General features: G+C 35.1%; 1 protein-coding gene across 6 annotated transcripts in view; it reads left to right on the top strand.

Annotated features, from left to right (window-relative positions):
• Positions 1-17488, top strand: part of DOCK7 (dedicator of cytokinesis 7) — a 191607-nt gene that overhangs the window by 17214 nt on the left and 156905 nt on the right. For all 6 annotated transcript variants that reach the window (XM_059923863.1, XM_059923850.1, XM_059923848.1 and 3 more), the window contains exons 2-4: positions 5094-5199; positions 15113-15288; positions 15478-15546. In XM_059923863.1, the coding sequence (XP_059779846.1) occupies positions 5094-5199; positions 15113-15288; positions 15478-15546 (351 nt within the window). The remainder of the gene's footprint in view (positions 1-5093; positions 5200-15112; positions 15289-15477; positions 15547-17488) is intronic.

Raw genomic sequence — 17488 nt, 5'->3', positions numbered from 1 at the left:
GATATACTTCTTGAAGAGTATTTGGCACATCTGTATTCCATATTTAGTTTGCTGGTTTTCTCTGTTAAGGCAGAGTAACAATAATTGAAGTGTTTTAAGCTAAATTATAGACATCATTTGCATCTCTAAAATATAAGGACATTTCCCTCCATTATTATAATACTGTTTTCCCACATTAAAAAAACACTGATTCTTAATTATGTAATACCTTGTCCATGTTCAAATTTCTCATTATCCCCAGAAATGTCTTTTATAGCTGGTTTGTTCAAATCAGGATCCAGTTAAGGACCATTCATTGCATTTGGTTATATCTCTTAAGTCTTTTTTTCCCTTTTTGAGTAGACTTTAATTTTTAGTCTTAAGTCTTTTTTATGCTAAAACTTAGCCCACTGCCTTTATTTATTTATTCATCACATTGACTTGTTGAAGAGACTTGACATTATAGAATGAGCTTTCTTCTGGTTTTTGTCTGATTGCTTTTTTTTTTAGTATTGTTAACACTGTTCTCTGTATTTCTTGTAATCAATGTTAGATATACAGGTTTGATTCAGTTCAGGTTAAACATTTGTGGCACAAATACTGGAAAGGTGATACAGTGTTGCATTTCTTTAATCTATCGTTTTCTCTATTTTGCTTCTTTTGGTCTTTAATACCAACTATACACAATGGTAGAACTGTGATTCAATCCGTCAGTCATCAGTCATGGACTTGGATAGTCACAGCATTGGAGTATCATCTGTTCTTGTCCTTTTTCTTTTGGGGAGTTTTAGCTAGCCCTTTCTTGCCTTGTCTCTGATATGTGCCCTTACCTGGTATATTCCATGGTATATTCCCTTACACTTCTCCCCTGAGTTCTGTGTTTAATATAAACAGTGCCAGTTCCAAGAGATCTTATTCTCTTATTTGCATATTACATTGCAGATATTTTTTTGTCACTTTATAGGAGTAGCTCAACTAACCTCTTTTATTTTAGTCTAAACTGTCCTTACTCATCTTTACTCAGGTGTTTCTTCTGGTCCCATGAAGAATGACTAGAGATGAGAGAGGCCCAGATTGGCCTTGGGACGTTCTGGAAATCATGGTCGATGGGGCGTCTGAAAGTGGGACGAGGTTAGAGGAAAGGTTAAATGCAACATAATTTTCCCTCAGGATGTGGATCCTTTGTTGGTTATTTCTAATATCCCATGGTGAACGGCCTTAGCAAGTGCTTTCTTTTGTAAAAACTGTAATGCTTGCTGACATAGTGAGGGAGCTTACGGAAATGGAGAGAGTTGGTAAGGAGTTAAATAGGTCAAATATTGGATCATGTGCTTTTGGAAGAGGAAGAAGATATTCTGCTATTATAATTTAAGAGTGTAAGTAACTATGGAATTTTTGACCTACTCTTCTTTCCACTTTGCAGTTAATACTAATAGCTTATTAGAAGTAAAAAAGACTTCCTTGTATTGCTTTACTATATGAGCTTCATTAGGAGTAGGAAAAATTGTTATTAAAAAAGTAATCTGTGATAAAGGATTTTAATTGATATCAGGTACTGTTATTCCTGATAACAGTTTATTCATTACATTTCTTGTCTTGCATACTTTGGACCATTATATGGTTAAGAGATACTGTTTTTTTAATTTGGGAAAATTTCCTCACTTACCATTGAGGAAATCTTTTCATGCAGAGGGTCTCAGTATAAATACATCCTTTGTCTGGGTTGCAGATGGTTTTACTGCCATTATAGCTAAGTTTGGAAATGGTTCTTATTTCAAATTATTGCTGATTTTCTCTTTGGGGGAAATTATGTCATGTATAAATAAGACAAATATGTGTAATGTGGGGATTATCCTTTGTATGTCTCTGTTATTAAATGAAAGATTGTTATTGAATGAAAGATTGTCTCTTTTTGAAGTAATCATATTTTAAATTTTGTTTCACTTTTTAACATTTTCTGAAATCAGGGTATGTCTTTCAATTAATTGATAGTGTATTGCTTAATTAGCAAGGTTTTTCTTTCTTAGTGTACCTGAAGTAATAGCAAGTCTTAACAGTTACTGAGATCTTGAACTTGATCAAATATAGCAGTTTACAATTCAGATTACTCGTGGTTTAGCCCCAGAAACACTGAGAAACAGAAGCACTGAGGTAGTGCTGAGGTTGGTAGACTGAGTTGAGTAGCACCGAGGAAGATAGACACAATACTTGTTCTCTGTCTCTCTCTCTCTTTTTAAAAGCTTTTTCATATTTTCATCTCAGTCTTGACAACAGGATCAGGAGATTGTAAAGCCTTTAAACCAAACATAATAATGAACATTCACAGTGTATAGGCTTCATTAAAAGCCTAAGGGGAGTCATAAACTGCAGTGAATGTTCCTGTCCTCTCACATCCAGATGCTTTACAGAATTTGCCCTTTGTCCTCACCTCAATCTGTATCCTCCTTCAAAGGTTACATTCCTTCTTTAGCTTTCATCTCTAACCTCTAATCGTTTCTTCCTGCTCTTCTCTTCCTCCCTTGTCTGTTCTTAGTCTTTTTTATTTATTTACTTATTTTTTAAAAATTAGTAGACTTTTTGGGAGAGCAGTTTTAGATTTACAGAAAAGTGGAAAGTACAGAGAGTGCCCATGTTTACTTCCCAACCAAGTTTTCCCTTTTATTAAGATCTTGGATTAGTATGATACATTTGTTATAATAGATAAGCTAATATTGATACATTATTATTAACTAAAGTCCATAGATTACATTAGGTTTACTGTTTGTGTTGTATATTCTATAGGTTTTGACAAATGTATAATGATATGTATCCATCATAGTAGTAGTATCATAGAGAATAGTTTCACTGCCCTAAAAATCCCTGTGCATTACTTATTCATCTCTTCCTTTTCCTCCTTCTTCCAACCCCTGGCAACCACTGTTTTTCACCCCTCCATAGTTTTGCCTTTTCCAGAATGTCATATAGGTGGAATCATACAGTATTGTATCCTTTTCAGATGGGCTTCTTTCACTTAGCAGTATTCTTTTAAGGTTCTTCCGTGTCTTTTTTGGCTTGATAGTGCATTTCTTTTTACTGCTGAATAATATTCCATTGTATGGATGTATCATAGTTTGTTCATCCATTTACCTATTGAAGGATAAGCTTCCAAGTTTTGGCAATTATGAGTAACAAATTAGCCTTTTATAAAACACAAATATGATCTAAAGTACTTCAGGTCACCTGTAAAGAAAAAGTTGAGCTAATTCAGTATCTTGAGCCTTAAAAAATGATAACTCTTTCACCTTTCTATCAGAAATTTCTAACTGAGTGGTCACCTCCTAGCGGTGCTCAAGAGATGTGTGTGGAGTGATTGAAGATGAAAAAAGTTAAGGGAGTATGGAAGAGAAGAAGGAGGCTAAAGATTATATCATATATTTGGATAATTTTTGGAAAATGAAATTGTCTAGAAATTCAGCTGGAAATTTGAATGGGCACGAAGATAGATGTTCAGGGCTCTGAATTTAACCATTAATTTGAGAACACTCCAGAACAGAAGTATCATCAAGCTGGCCCAGAATCGAAGGCAGTAGGCCTGTTTCACTTTACGTTCAATGGAATGATAGGAAGAAGGTAGGGTTTATTTTTTGGAAAAGAGTAAAAGAACAAAAGGCAAGGTTTATAAAATAGAGAAGTGACCAGTTGATGATCATAGGGTGGAGGTTAGATATTGACATCAGGAAAATAATTGTACAAAATCTATTGATAGTTGTCTTTATTTTGTGTTCTTTAGTTACATTTTTTACTTAGTAAAAATGTTACTAATGTGAGGAAGTTATTTAATTACTGGATTTAGGACTCACTAAATATTTTGGTTTATAATTTTGTGAAGTTTAAGGAATATAGAGCTTAATGAGCTACAAAGTCATTTAAATGTCTAAAATATTTTTGTTTTAGAAATATTTATTTATTTATTTGGCTGCGCTGGGTCTTAGTTGTGGCATGAGGGATCTTCGTTGCCACGTGCGTGCGGGATCTTTTAGTTGCGGCTTGTGGGATCTAGTTCCCTGACGAGGGATGGAGCCTGGCCCCTCTGCATTGGGAGCGCGGAGTCTTAACCACTGAACCACCAGGGAAGTCCCTAGAAATATTATTTAGTAAATTTGAAGTACTAGTATGCTCCCAAGGGTCAACAAGCAGCTTGAAATCGTGGAACTTCCTAAACTTTAATCCTGTTTCAAATAAGGACTTACTGGTCAAGTTATGTTATGGTAATGCCTTTGTGGTTTACTTCATTTGTCAGTAATACTATATATTTCATAGGACTAAATATACATTTCTCTGTTTTAAGTGCCACATGCTAAATATTTTAGGGAAAATAGCAATGAATGAAACCACTGCCTCTGTTTGTATAGGGCATACATGAATGTGGAAAAAATAACTAGGAAGGAGGAAAATGCAAGTTAGGTTATGATAAATGCTCTAAGAGTTTTTAAGAAGGGTGGTATTTTAGCTGTGGTGAGTCAAGAAGCTTGTATGGAAGTCCTGCCATTTGAGTTTTACCCCTAAAACTAGTTAAGAGTTGAATTTGTGGATACAGGAGAGAAACAGCATTCTAGGAAGCAGTTTATGTTCATTGAGAAGAATTTGGGAAGGGATATGTAAGGCTGAAAAGGTGATTAGAGTCAGATTATGGAAAGCCATTAATGCCAGAGTATAAAGACAATTTTTATTAGTTAAGTAAAAATAGGGAATAGTTTTCTGGGGCATGAATATTGTTTATAAAGTATTTTGAATTAATTTTATATCCTTAAAATATATACACATTAATATATACATCTTATTGTAGCTTCCAGCTCTATCATAAACCAAAATATCAATATGTTCCCTGAAATGCCATATACAAAAAAAAGCCTTATGTAAGTTGGCTATAAGTGTTGTACCCTATATCAGCATTGTAAAGATTGTCTACTGTAATTATAAGCAGTATTTACCAAAATATCTTATAAATTTATAGCCTTATTGATGTGCTGAGATTTTGTTGTTCTTTAGATGAGTTTTTAAAATTCTTAGCTTTCTCTCATTTTAAGTTAGTTTGTTTTCTTTTTAAAAACAATGTTCTTGCTTTTTTGTTGTAGAACTGTGGCTGCTGAAGTTAGGAAGCAGATCTCTGGACAGTACAGTGGTTCTCCCCAGCTGCTCAAAAACCTCAACATTGTTGGCAGTATATCCCATCATACCACAGTAAGTAGCATATTTAACATATGGTATGTTACTGTGTAATTCTGACTAGGCCATGAAAAAATAGTGGAAAGATAAGAGCCAGTAGATTGGGTTCCATCACTACTCTCATTAACAACCTTATTTGTTGCTATCTCTTTTCTGAAATTTGAGTCAGAGGAGTGTTGGGAGGTGTTATAGAAGTGTTGATTTCCTAGTCAACTCTGAAACTTTACATTCAGGATTTAATCAACTCTGGAATTTTGCAATTAGAACTTCCCAGACCCAAGGTGATTCATACATGAAAATTCAGGAATCTATTCTAAAAATAATAGGTACTGAAGTAAATGTTAAATAATTATGTAGATTCATAGTATTATCTATCTCCTTTAATAGAAAGGAATATATAGTTATTGAATTATTGCTTTAAGCCAGGTGCTATGTCAGAGATATAAATATATGTTTTCTTATTCAAGAGGCTGGCACGAAGATAATCAATTTTGATAAAAAACTGATACTTATTAGTTATAGTAGGAATATGAATTAAAAACATGCTCCATTTGTCAAAACCTGAAAAAGTAATTAAGAGTGACTTGGGTGAAGTTGTATTAACACTTTCTGTTTAGTTATGAAATGGTACCAATTACTGAACAAACATCATATGCCAGAGCATAATAGTTTGATTGACTTGTAGTGACATGTTTATAATGTTTGTGTTATTAAAATTTTAAAACATGGAGTTTACTTTTAACAACAGTAACATACTGATTGGAGAAATTTTAGAATATATAGATTTCTGGATGGTGTAAATGTACATGGAGATGATCCTTCTAATACCCTCTTAGTGTCTTCAACTCCTCTTTTCAACTGATTTCCTGCATTCTGTGTTACACCTTAACTATTCACTTCCATAGTCATCTCTGGATTTAGTCATTATGAATAACCATAAGCCTCCTGTAATCTCAGTTTTATGTTTCCTGTTCTCTTAATACCACTTCTTATCTTTCTTGCTCTCTTGTTCTGGCGCTCTGACTTCAACTGTCCTTCAACACCACTGGGACCTAGAATTTGTGATCATACTAACTTTTTTGTGTCTCTCACCCCTTGATGTCCTCTTTTCTCTCCTTAGCAAACTTAAATTATTTGTTGATCATTATAATTACTCTTTTGCGTATACTCTTGGCTTCCTTAACTTCTTCTCATGTCATTTGCACTACCTCAGTGCTGTTTAAATCCAACCTTCTGCTTACGTCATACCTGTACTTGTGCAGCTGAGTATGGCTGGAGGAAAACACACAGATCCCATTGACTGGTCTCACGTTAAATTTATGACCACTAACTCATGAAGGCTTTAACATTGCTAGGCAAACATTTTATTTTCCTAGTCCGTTCATTTTCCCACTGTTTTAGTTGACCCATTTCATGCCTCCTACTCTTTCCTTAAAACCCTAATTGCTCTTCCCCATTTTCACTCTTAGGATGACTTGGCTTCCTGTTTCACTGAGAAAATTGAAGCAGTCAGAAAGAACGTCCACATACTCCTACCACCATGTGTGTTCACCTTTTATCATCTGTACCCATATTGTCTGTCTGTTCACCAGTTATTTTAAATGAACCACTAGTGAACTAGATCCCAAGTTCCCTTGCTCAAATACAGTACTTTAGGAATTCTCCCTACTCTCTCTTTTTTAGAAAAATTTATTTATTTTATTTATTTATTTTTGGCTGTGTTGGGTCTTCGTTGCTGTGTGCGGGCTTTCTCTAGTTGCGGTGAGCAGGGGCTACTCTTCATTGTGGTTCGCATGCTTCTCATTGCAGTGGCTTCTCTTGATGTGGAGCACCGGCTGTAGGTGCGCAGGCTTCAGTAGTTGTGGCACGTGGGCTCTAGAGCACAGGCTCGGTAGTTGTGGCACATGGGCTTAGTTGCTCCGCAGCATGTGGGATCCTCCCGGACCAGGGCTCGAACCTGTGCCCCTGCATTGGCAGGCAGATTCTTAACCACTGTGCCACCCGGGAAGTCCTCCCTTCTCTTTTATATCATCACTTTTTCTCTCTATTTATTGGATCATTCCCATCAGTATATAAACATGCAAGCATGCCGTTATTTCTCCCATCTAAAAAAATTCTGCTTTTTTTGCCCCACTTTTCCATCAGTCTCCAACCTCCAATATTTCTTTGCTCTTTTTTGCAACAAAATTCCTTCGAAGGGTTGTCAGAGCTTGCTGATTTCAATTTCTCTTGTATTCTCTCTGAAAAAGTTCTTTTTAAGTTATGGGAATCTTCAAACATACACAGAAGTAGAAGAGTAGTATAAACATTAACATCTTTAAATTTAACCACAGTGCTGTTATCACACTTAACAAAATTAACAGTCCATAATTCTTTGGTATCATCTAATATCCAGTGCATGTTAAATTTTCTTGATTATTTCATGCATATCTTTTTATAGTTGGTTTATTCAAATCAGGATCAAACAAAATCCACAGATGGAATTTGGTCTTAGATCACTTGCATTTTAAAAAAAAGCAGTTTCTCCCTCCTCTAACTTTTTTTTTTAAATTGAGGTATGGCTGCCTTACAATATTAAATAAGTTTCAGGTGTACAGCACTGTGTTTCACTATATTTAAAGGTTGTACTCCATTTAGAGTTATTATAAAATACTGGCTATGTTCCCTTTGCTGTATAATATATTATTGTAGCTTCTTTATTTTATAATAGTAATTTGTACCTCTTAATCTCCTACCCCTATCTTGCCCCTGTCCCCCCCACTGGTAACCACTAGTTTGTTCTCTATGTTTGTGAGTCTGTTTCTTTTTTTGTTATATTCTCTAGTTTATTTTATAGATTGCACATGTAAGTGATAACATAAAATTTGTTTTTCTCTGTCTGACTTATTTCACTAAACATAATATCGTCCAGATCCATCCATGTTGTTGCTCATATGGTCGTCTAATAGTCTACGAGGGTGCCAAGAGCATCCAATGGGGAAAGGATAGTCTCTTCAACAAATGGTGCTGGGAAAGCTAGAAAGACACATGCAGAGCAGTGAAATTGGTTCCCTATCTTGTACCACTTACAAAAATTAACTTGAAATGGATCAAAGTCTTAAACATAACACCTGATACTATAAAACTCCTAAAAGAAAATGTAGAGAAGAAGCTCCTTGATGTTGTTCTTGGAAATGATGTTTTTGGATATGACACCAAAAGCACAAACACCAAAAGCAAAAATCAACAAATTGGGGCTACATCAAGCTTAAAAGCTTTTGCACAGCAAAAGAAACAATTAACAAAATGAAAAGGCATCCTATGGGAGAAAAATTTTTGCAAGTCATATATCAGATAAGGGGTTAATATCCAAAATATATAAAGAACTCATACACCTCAATAACAAAAAGACAAACAATCCGATTAAAAATAGGCAGAAGAACTAAATAGACATTTTTCCAAAGAAGTTGTCCAAATGGCCAACAGGTACAAGAAAAAGTGCTCAGGGAAATGGAAATTAAAACCACGATGAGATATCCCCTCACACCTGTTAGAATGGTTATCATCAAGAAGACAAGCGATAACAAGTGCTGGCGAGGATGTGGAGAAAAGGGAACCTTTGTGCACTGTTGGTGGGAATGTAACGTGGTACAGCCATATTTTTTCCTCCATACTGGAAAGCAGTATGGAGGTTCCTCAAAAAACTAAAAATAGAACTACAATATGATCCAGCAGTTCCACTTCTGGGTATTTATCTGAAGAAAATGAAAACACTAATTCGAGAAGGTACACACACCCCAATGTTCATAAAAACATTATTTACAGTAGCCAAGATATGGAAGCAACCTAAATGTCCATCAACAGATGAATGGATAAAGAAGATGTGGTGTATATATACAATGGAATACTACTCCCTCCTCCAACTTTTAAGTTTGTTTGTTTTTATGCCATTGACTTGTTGAGGAAATTAGATTAGTTGTCTTATAGAATTTCCTGCCTTTTGGATTTTATGTTTATTTCCTTGTAGACTTGTTTCTCTATCTCCTGTATTTCCTGTAACTGGTTAGATTCTGGTTCAACTTTTTTGAAATTTCTTCCTTGTAGACTTGTTTCTCTATCTTCTGTATTCCCTGTATACGATTAGATTCTGGTTCAACTTTTTTTTTTTTTAATGGCTTTACTGAGATTTTTTTCACATAACCATACAATTCATCCATTTAATTTACAATTCAGTGGATTTAATATGTTCGCAGATATGTGCAACCATCACAACAGTCAATTTAGAACGTTTTCATTACCTCAAAAAGAAACTGTTTAGCTATCACCCTTTTATCTCCCTTCCCCCATCCCAAAACAACCACTAATCAAATACCAGAATTTTGATGGCACACCAGAAAAGACTGAAAGAGATCTGAACACTAAACATGTTAGTCAGAATTCCAATGCAGTGATTGTTGAAGTAAGACAGTGTCTCACATTGCCTGTAAGGGATTCTGTAGTGCTTCACTATTGCTTCTTATTGCATCCTTTAACCCTGCTTACTGCCCAGTCATTCTCTGTTATAAAATCATGTTGCAATCTCCTCCCTTGAATCTGTAAATACAGGATCTTTCTTTGAAGTCTTGCAAAATAATTTATAGTTGTAAGCAGCTTATCACTACATCTGAAAACTAGCCCAGGCAGTTGTCTCTGATGGGAGTCAGAGAGAGTGGAGACAGTTGTAGCAGAAAAAAATTTATTTCCTTGCTCCAAGTCTAGTTAATATTACACCTAGAAAACCAGTGACTTTCTATGTGAGTTTGGGAAACAAGATCATTTATCATCTCTGTGATTTAGTGTTGTTAAGAGAGTGTCATAGCTTTCTTCCCAACCCTAACCCTTACTCTTGATATGGTTGGTCAATCTTTGAGGAAAGGTTAATTTTGAATTAGACATATGTAAGGACTCCCAGCTTTTGTCATTATTTTCATGGAGTATCATTTGTGACACTTTGAATCCTGAAAAGTATACTGCCTCAGAAATAATTCTTAGGTGGAGAAGTATTGATTTATAAAGTTTAAAAAAATGTTCGCTTAAATTTATGTATGTATGTATTTATATTGTGGTAAAATATACACAACAAAATTTATCAGTTTAACCATTTCTAAGTGTACAATTAAATGGCATCAAGTACACTCACAATTTTGTGCAACCATCACCACTATCCATTTCCAAAACTTTTTAATTAACGCAAACTGAAACCCTGTACCCATTAAAAAATAATTCCATTCCCCGCCTCCTCCCAATCCCCAGTAACCTCCATTCTATTTCCTGTCTCTATGAATTTGTCTATTATATGTACATACCTCATGTAAGTGGAATCATACAATATTTGTCTTTTTGTGTCTGGCTTATTTCACTCAGCATAATGTCTTCAAGGTTCATGTGTTAGAATGCTTCAACAGCATGTGTTAGAATTTCATTTCTTTTTAAGGTTGAAAAATATGCCATTGTATATGTGTACCACATTTTGTTTATCCATTCATCTGTTGATGGACACTGGATTGTTCTCACCTTTTGGCTATTGGTAATGATGCTGCTATGAACATGAGTGTACAAGTATCTGTTTGAGTCTCTATTTTCAGTTTTTTTGAGTATATAGCTAGAAGTGGAATTGGTGGGTCATATGGTAATTCTGTGTGTTTTGGTATTTTTTTTTTTCCAGAACCACCAAATTGTTTTCAACAGCAGCTGTACCATTTTACATTCCCACCAGCAGTGCACAAGACTTCCAATTTCTCAATATCCTCTCCTACACTTGTTATTTTACATTTTTTGGTAATAGCCATCATAATGGGTGTGAAGTAGTATCTTGTGTTTTTGATTTGCACTTTCCTCATCCCACTAATTTTGTTATGTTTTATTTTCATTTAGTTCAATGTAATTTTTAAATTTCATTTTTCAGACTTCTGTGACTCATGGATTATTTGGAACTGTGTTTTTAGTTTTCAAGTGTATGGAGGTTTTCCTGTTGTCTTTCTGTTGCTAATTTCTAGTTTGATTACATTATGGTCAGAGAACACACTCTGTATGATTTCAGTTTTTTAAAATTTGTTGAGGTTTGTTTTAGGGTTCAGGATATGGTCTATCCTGGTATTTTCTTTTTGGGCCTTTGAGAAAAGTATTTGGTCTGTTGTCGTTGGGTGGATTGTTCTAAAAATGTCAATTAGATCCTGTTGGTTGATGGTGCTGTTGAATTTTACCATATCCTTGTTGATTTTTCTGTTTGGTTTTCTTTCAGTTGTTGAGAGAGATGTCTTGAAGTCTCCAGCTATAACTGTAGATATATCTTATTTCTTCTTTCAGTTCTGTCATTTTTTGCTTCCCATAATTTATAGCTCTGTTGTTTAGTACCTGCACATTTAAGATTGCTATGGGTCATAGCTGTTATCATCAGTAATGTACCTCTTTATTCAGTACTTTTCTTTGCACTGAAGTCGAAGTACTTTATCTTATGTTAATATAGCCACGTCTGCTTTCTTTTGATTAATGTATATATGGTATATCTTTTTCCACCCTTCTGTTTTCAGCCTCCTTATAGTGTCTTTTTTGAAGTGAGCTTTTGGTATACCATACTGGTACGTCATGTTTTTAAATCCATTCTGCCAGTCTCTTATCTTTTTATTGGTGTATGTAGGCCATTTACATTTAATGTTACTATCATTCTGCTAGGGCTTTAATCTGCCATTTTATTTTTTGTTTGTTCTCTCTGCTTTTTGTTTCTCTAGTTTCCTTTTTCTGTCTTCCTGTGGGTTACCTGAACAGTTTTTAGAATTCCATTTTGTTATCTGTAATGTGGTTGAGTGCATATCTTTGTATAGTCTTTTTAGTGGTTGCTTAAGGTATTGTATATACGTAACTAATCACGCTACTGGTGTTGACATTTTACCAGTTTGAGTGAAGTGTGGAAATCTTATGTACCTTTATGTCTCTTCACCCTATAGGTATTAAATTATATAGACCTCACCTGACATTGCCTCAGCAGTAAGGGGAAGGAGTTCTTGTTACTGCTGTATAGGAATAGGTGTCCAGATTCCCTGTGTGGACTCCACTGACACTGTGGGAGTGGAGGATTCATTACCTTCCAGTAGATGTGAAAATCTCAGCTCCCCACTCTGACTTCTCTGACATCGTGCTGAATGGGTAGTGTTGGGATGGCTTGTTACAGCTTGGTGAGGGTGAAGTCTAGCTCCCCATTTGGCCTTTGCTGGTGTGGATATAGGTGGGACTACAGTTTTTCATGTGATGTTTGGCTGGAGTAGAGTGGTTATTCTCTAACAGTTTTCTATTTTACTAGGCTGCTGCTTTCTTGGTCCTTTGGCTGGGGAGAACAGGCTTTGGTTGTGTTTTTTGTTTTCCTGTGCTCCTTGGTGTTTCTGGGTTGTGGGCTTCTCTGCATCAGGTCTGGAGTATATAAGGTAAAAAGAAATTTTAGGTAACTCACTGTTGTGCTATTCCTTGGGTCCCGAGGTCCCTGTTGGTCTGCCTTTCTCTATCCACCTTTCAGAGCCGTCTTATGTTTATTTTATATATAATCTCCAGGGTTTGTAGTTGTAACTAGTGGGAAGAATAGAGATAAGTATGTCTACTCCATCTTCCTGGAAGTGGAGGTACCTACTTGTGACTTTTGATGCTGAGCACTTTTTCATGTGCTAACTGGCCATTTTTTAAAAAATAAATTTTATTTTATGGACTCTGTTGGATTTTTTTATTTAAAAAAATTTATTTATTTATTTATTTATTTTGGTTGTGCCAGGTCTTAGTTGTGGCACGTGTGCTCCTTAGTTGTGGCTCGAGGGCTCCTTAGTTGTGGCATGCAAACTCTTAGTTACAGCATGCATGTGGGATCTAGTTCCCTGACCAGGGATCCATCCTGCGTCCCCTGCATTGGGAGATGGATTCTTAACCACTGCGCCACCAGGGAAGTCCCTAACTGGCCATTTTTATATCTTCCTTTCTGAATGTCTTACCAACTGCCCCCCCCCCCCATGCCATTTATTTGAGGGGGTGGTTTGTTTTTATGAGATGTGGGACTTCTTTATATATTCTAGATGCCAGTCCCTTATTAAATGTATTTTGTAAATATTTTCTCTTAGTGTGGCTTGCCTGTTCATTTTCTTAACCATCTTTTGATGTATCAATTTTTCTTTTACGATTATCCCTTTCTCTGAGAAACCTTTGCCTACTCCAAATTTTGAAGATATTCTCCTATATTTCCTTCTAGCAGCTTTATAGTTTTAGCATTTATGTTTATATCTATGGTCCATCTCAGTTTAGTTTTTGTACATGTCGTGATGTAAGGATTGAAGTTCATTTTTCCCCCATATAGATATCCAATTTTTCCAGCAACAGTAATTGAAAAAGATTTCCCTTTCCCTGATGAATTGCTTCCATGCTTCTATTAAGCATGTCATGATAGTGTATTAGGTACTTGGTAGAATAGGTAAGATAGAATGCTTATGAGAGAAAACCATGAATTTAGATCTTAAAGACCCAGTTTGAAATTTTTCTCTATCATTTTGTGGCTATTTTATTTTCAGAAGTTAACTTCTTTGAGCACAATTGCCTTTATTTGTAGAATTGAAATAGTAATTATCTCTAACTTATAGGGTTTGGGGGAGGTTTAAATGAGAAAACATATAACGATAATGATAATAATAGCCTATCTTTTGAGTGTTTATGATGTGATAGTCATTCATTATTTTACTTAGTATCTTTAAAATGTTGTTGCTCTACCTAGTTGTTCAGTCCAAAGAAGTATAGATTAAAGCACCTTCTTTGTAGTAATGCAAACTTGCACAGTAGGCAGGTCTCAGTGTTTTTACCCAGTTGAAGATCTTGAAAAATAACATATTCTTATTTTCATTGGTCCACAACTACACATTTGTTGTATAATCATTTATAGTTTTGCCTGAATAATTTTCTTTCTTGAATTAGCTAAGAAATAGAGTATCTTATCAAAAACTATAATTTCAGCTTGGCTAAGGAATGCCACAAATATCCTATTATTGCTAATAATACTTTTAATAGGGTCTATTAGTTTCCTTGGGTGCTGTAACAAATTCCCACAAACTGGGTGGCTTAAAACAACAGAAATGTATTCTTTCACAGTGCTGGAGTCCAGAAGTCTGGAATCAGTATCAACGGGCAGAAATCAAGGTTTTGGCAAGGTTGCACTTTCTTCAGAGGCTCCCTTCAGTATCACTTTCTCGCCTCTTCCAGATTCTGGTGGCTGCTTGTGGCACATCACTTCTATCTTTAAGGCCAGAATCTTCAAATCTCTCTTTTCTGTGTCTTCACATGGCTTTCCTCTTGGTGTGGCCCAAATCTCTGTTTATCTTCATATAAGGATATATGTGATTGCATTTAGGACCCACTCATAATCCAGGATAATGTCCCTCTTTTAAGATCCTTAATGATATCTTCAAACACTCTTATTTTATATTTTATTTATTTATTTTGACATATAAGGTCCATGGATTGGGATTTGGCAATCTTTTGGAGGGCCATTTTTCCCCCTACTGCAGTATGGTTGTACGTTTTTACTAGGATAACAGTAACAACAAATAAAGTAAAAGCACCACTAAGAAACTTAGCAATGAAAATTCCAAATTATAAAAAAGAATCCCTCCAGTGAGTATTTTGTCACTGTATAGTATTATAAATCTGTTAATTATCTTACTGTTTTTATGTGGGAGTTATGGGCAAAATCGAAGCAAGAAGATCAGAGAGAGTATGACCCAACACTTTGTGGTTTCTTTAGTTCATCTGGCTGAATATCTGTTGACATTTTAGAAATAGCAAGGAAAAAATTATGTTTTTTTAAATAATAAATCTATTTAAGTTTTAAAATTCTTGTGTCCACCTCTTCCTTTATACCCACCTCTCACATCCATCCCTCTTTATAAAGGTGCCCCTTACTGAAGCAGTGGATCCAGTGGATTTGGAAGATTACCTCATTACTCATCCTTTAGCTGTGGATTCTGGGCTTTTAAGGGATTTGATTGAATTCCCTCCAGATGATATTGAAGTGGTTTATAGTCCTAGGGACTGTAGAACCCTTGTTTCAGCTGTACCTGAAGAAAGGTAAGGAGACATTTACCTATTTCTGGTTTTAGTGTAACTATAAAAAGGCTACCTTCCATTATTTTATTTAGATTCTATTTCTTGTGGTAGTGTTGTTTCCTATTATATGAACAAGAGCACGGCAGCAGAATTCACAAACATCAATGCTTTCCTGTCTAAATTATAAATATATTTTCTTTTTTAAAATAGTGAAATGGATCCACATGTTAGAGATTGTATAAGGAGTTATACAGAAGACTGGGCAATTGTGATCAGAAAGTAAGTTATATATTCATTATGACATTTAAAAATACTGAGTAGGATCTATAAATGGATTAAGGTAGATTAATACTAATTATGAGACCTGAAAATTCATTTAAAAAGTAGCTGAAAAAGTAAAAGAAGAACCTTTGCATATAGATATTTTTTCCTTAGGAGTTCCACAATTACTTTCTCTTACTTTCCTTATAAAATAATACGTTTGTGAGGATAGTATTTCTATATTATCATAGATCATTAATAACTAATAATAACATATAATAATGATTTGTAGTCTAATTCTTTTGGGAAATCGTGGGTAAATATTGATGAATAATTTGTATTTCTCAAAAAGAATCCAATTTATTAAATTGGTTAAGTTAAATTTATTTATTTATTTTATTTACTTATTTTTAAAAATTATATATTTATTTATTTATTTATGGCCGCATTGGGTCTTCGTTGCTGCACGCGGGCTTTCTCTAGTTGCGGCGAGTGGGGGCTATTCTTCATTGTGGTGTGCGGGCCTCTCATTGCGGTGGCTTCTCTTGTTGTGGAGCACGGTCTCTAGGTGTGTGGGCTTCAGTAGTTGTGGCACGTGGGCTCTAGAGCGCAGGCTCAGTAGTTGTGGCGCACGGGCTTAGTTGCTCCACGGCATGTGGGATCTTCCTGGACCAGGGCTCGAACCCACGTCCCCTGTATTGGCAGGCGGATTCTTAACCACTGCGCCACCAGGGAAGTCCCAGTTAAGTTAAATTTAATAACTAGTTTTCTAGATCAAGCTGTTTGCAAGGTCTCTGCCTTTTATTAACTAACTGAATATTTACAGGTCCTTGACCTGTACATCCAATCAAGTAAGTAGTTGTAAAAATAATGTTTTGTTTTACCACAAAATTTATGTTTCTAATGGATGGTGTTTGAAATATCAAATCAGATTAAGAAATAAAATAAAATTACTCTTCCTTTGCTAATTTGCATAATGAAGAAGGGTCTTCATACTGAATCTTCTTAGCCTTATTTTATTTTTCTAAAAGAAGTATAATTACTGAAGTAGTAGAAAATGTCTGTTATGACATTACAGTTTTGAGAAATGAAGTTATCTGTGCTAAATTGTACCAGTAACAGTGATGTATCCATTGCTTATTGTGTTGCTCTTATGGGCAACTGTCTTATTTCACTGTGTTTCACTCTTGGGGTTACTGCTGACATGCTTTTTAATTTTAGTGTGACCTAATAAAAATACAGTCTGCTACCCTTTATAAAGAAGAGCTGTTTTTGTGAACTTACAATTTTGATAAGTATTTCAATAGCCAGATTTTAGAGATTACTGAAGAAGACTGTTTCTCTGTCAGATAACTCAAAAGTCTTTACCTTTATGCATGTATGTTGGAAACCTGTAATCAGAAATCTTAATAGAAATAGATTAGTTGTAAAATATAATAACCTTAGAATCATGGAGTCGTCTTGCTACTTAATTCTAATCAAGGGATTGCTGACCTTAATTTAAGCCAAGAGGGTACAGTAGTTAACATTTATGGTTATTTGCTATATGCTGGGCATTTTATTGGATACTTTACACTCATCTCATTTAAGGTTCCAACAGACAAGGTAGCTCAGGCTCAGAGTACTTAAGTAACTTCTTTGAGGTCCCATAGCCAAAAAGTGGGATAGCTAGGATTAGAACCTGGGGCATCAGATTCTAATGATTGTATTTTTTTCTGTTATACTAGATATTATTTATTACCTTCAGTAGTAAATGGAAGACAAAGGGGTACTTTTGGTAGACTAGAAGTTTTAAAGTATCCCTGAAATATAAAAGGTATGATTGGAACACAACAGAAAACCACAGCACAGAATAATCTAAGATACATGGAAAAGGTTCAGTAGAGCTTTAGGCTCAGTGAATACAGGCAGTGGAAGGGGGACCTGGGGTAAATGTTGGACATTTGGTTACTTTGAAACC

This window comes from Balaenoptera ricei, chromosome 1, assembly GCF_028023285.1.
Source record: "Balaenoptera ricei isolate mBalRic1 chromosome 1, mBalRic1.hap2, whole genome shotgun sequence".
Lineage (NCBI taxonomy): Eukaryota > Metazoa > Chordata > Mammalia > Artiodactyla > Balaenopteridae > Balaenoptera > Balaenoptera ricei.
The sequence above is the reverse complement of the archived record's forward strand: the minus strand, read 5'-3'. Positions and strand labels throughout refer to the sequence as shown.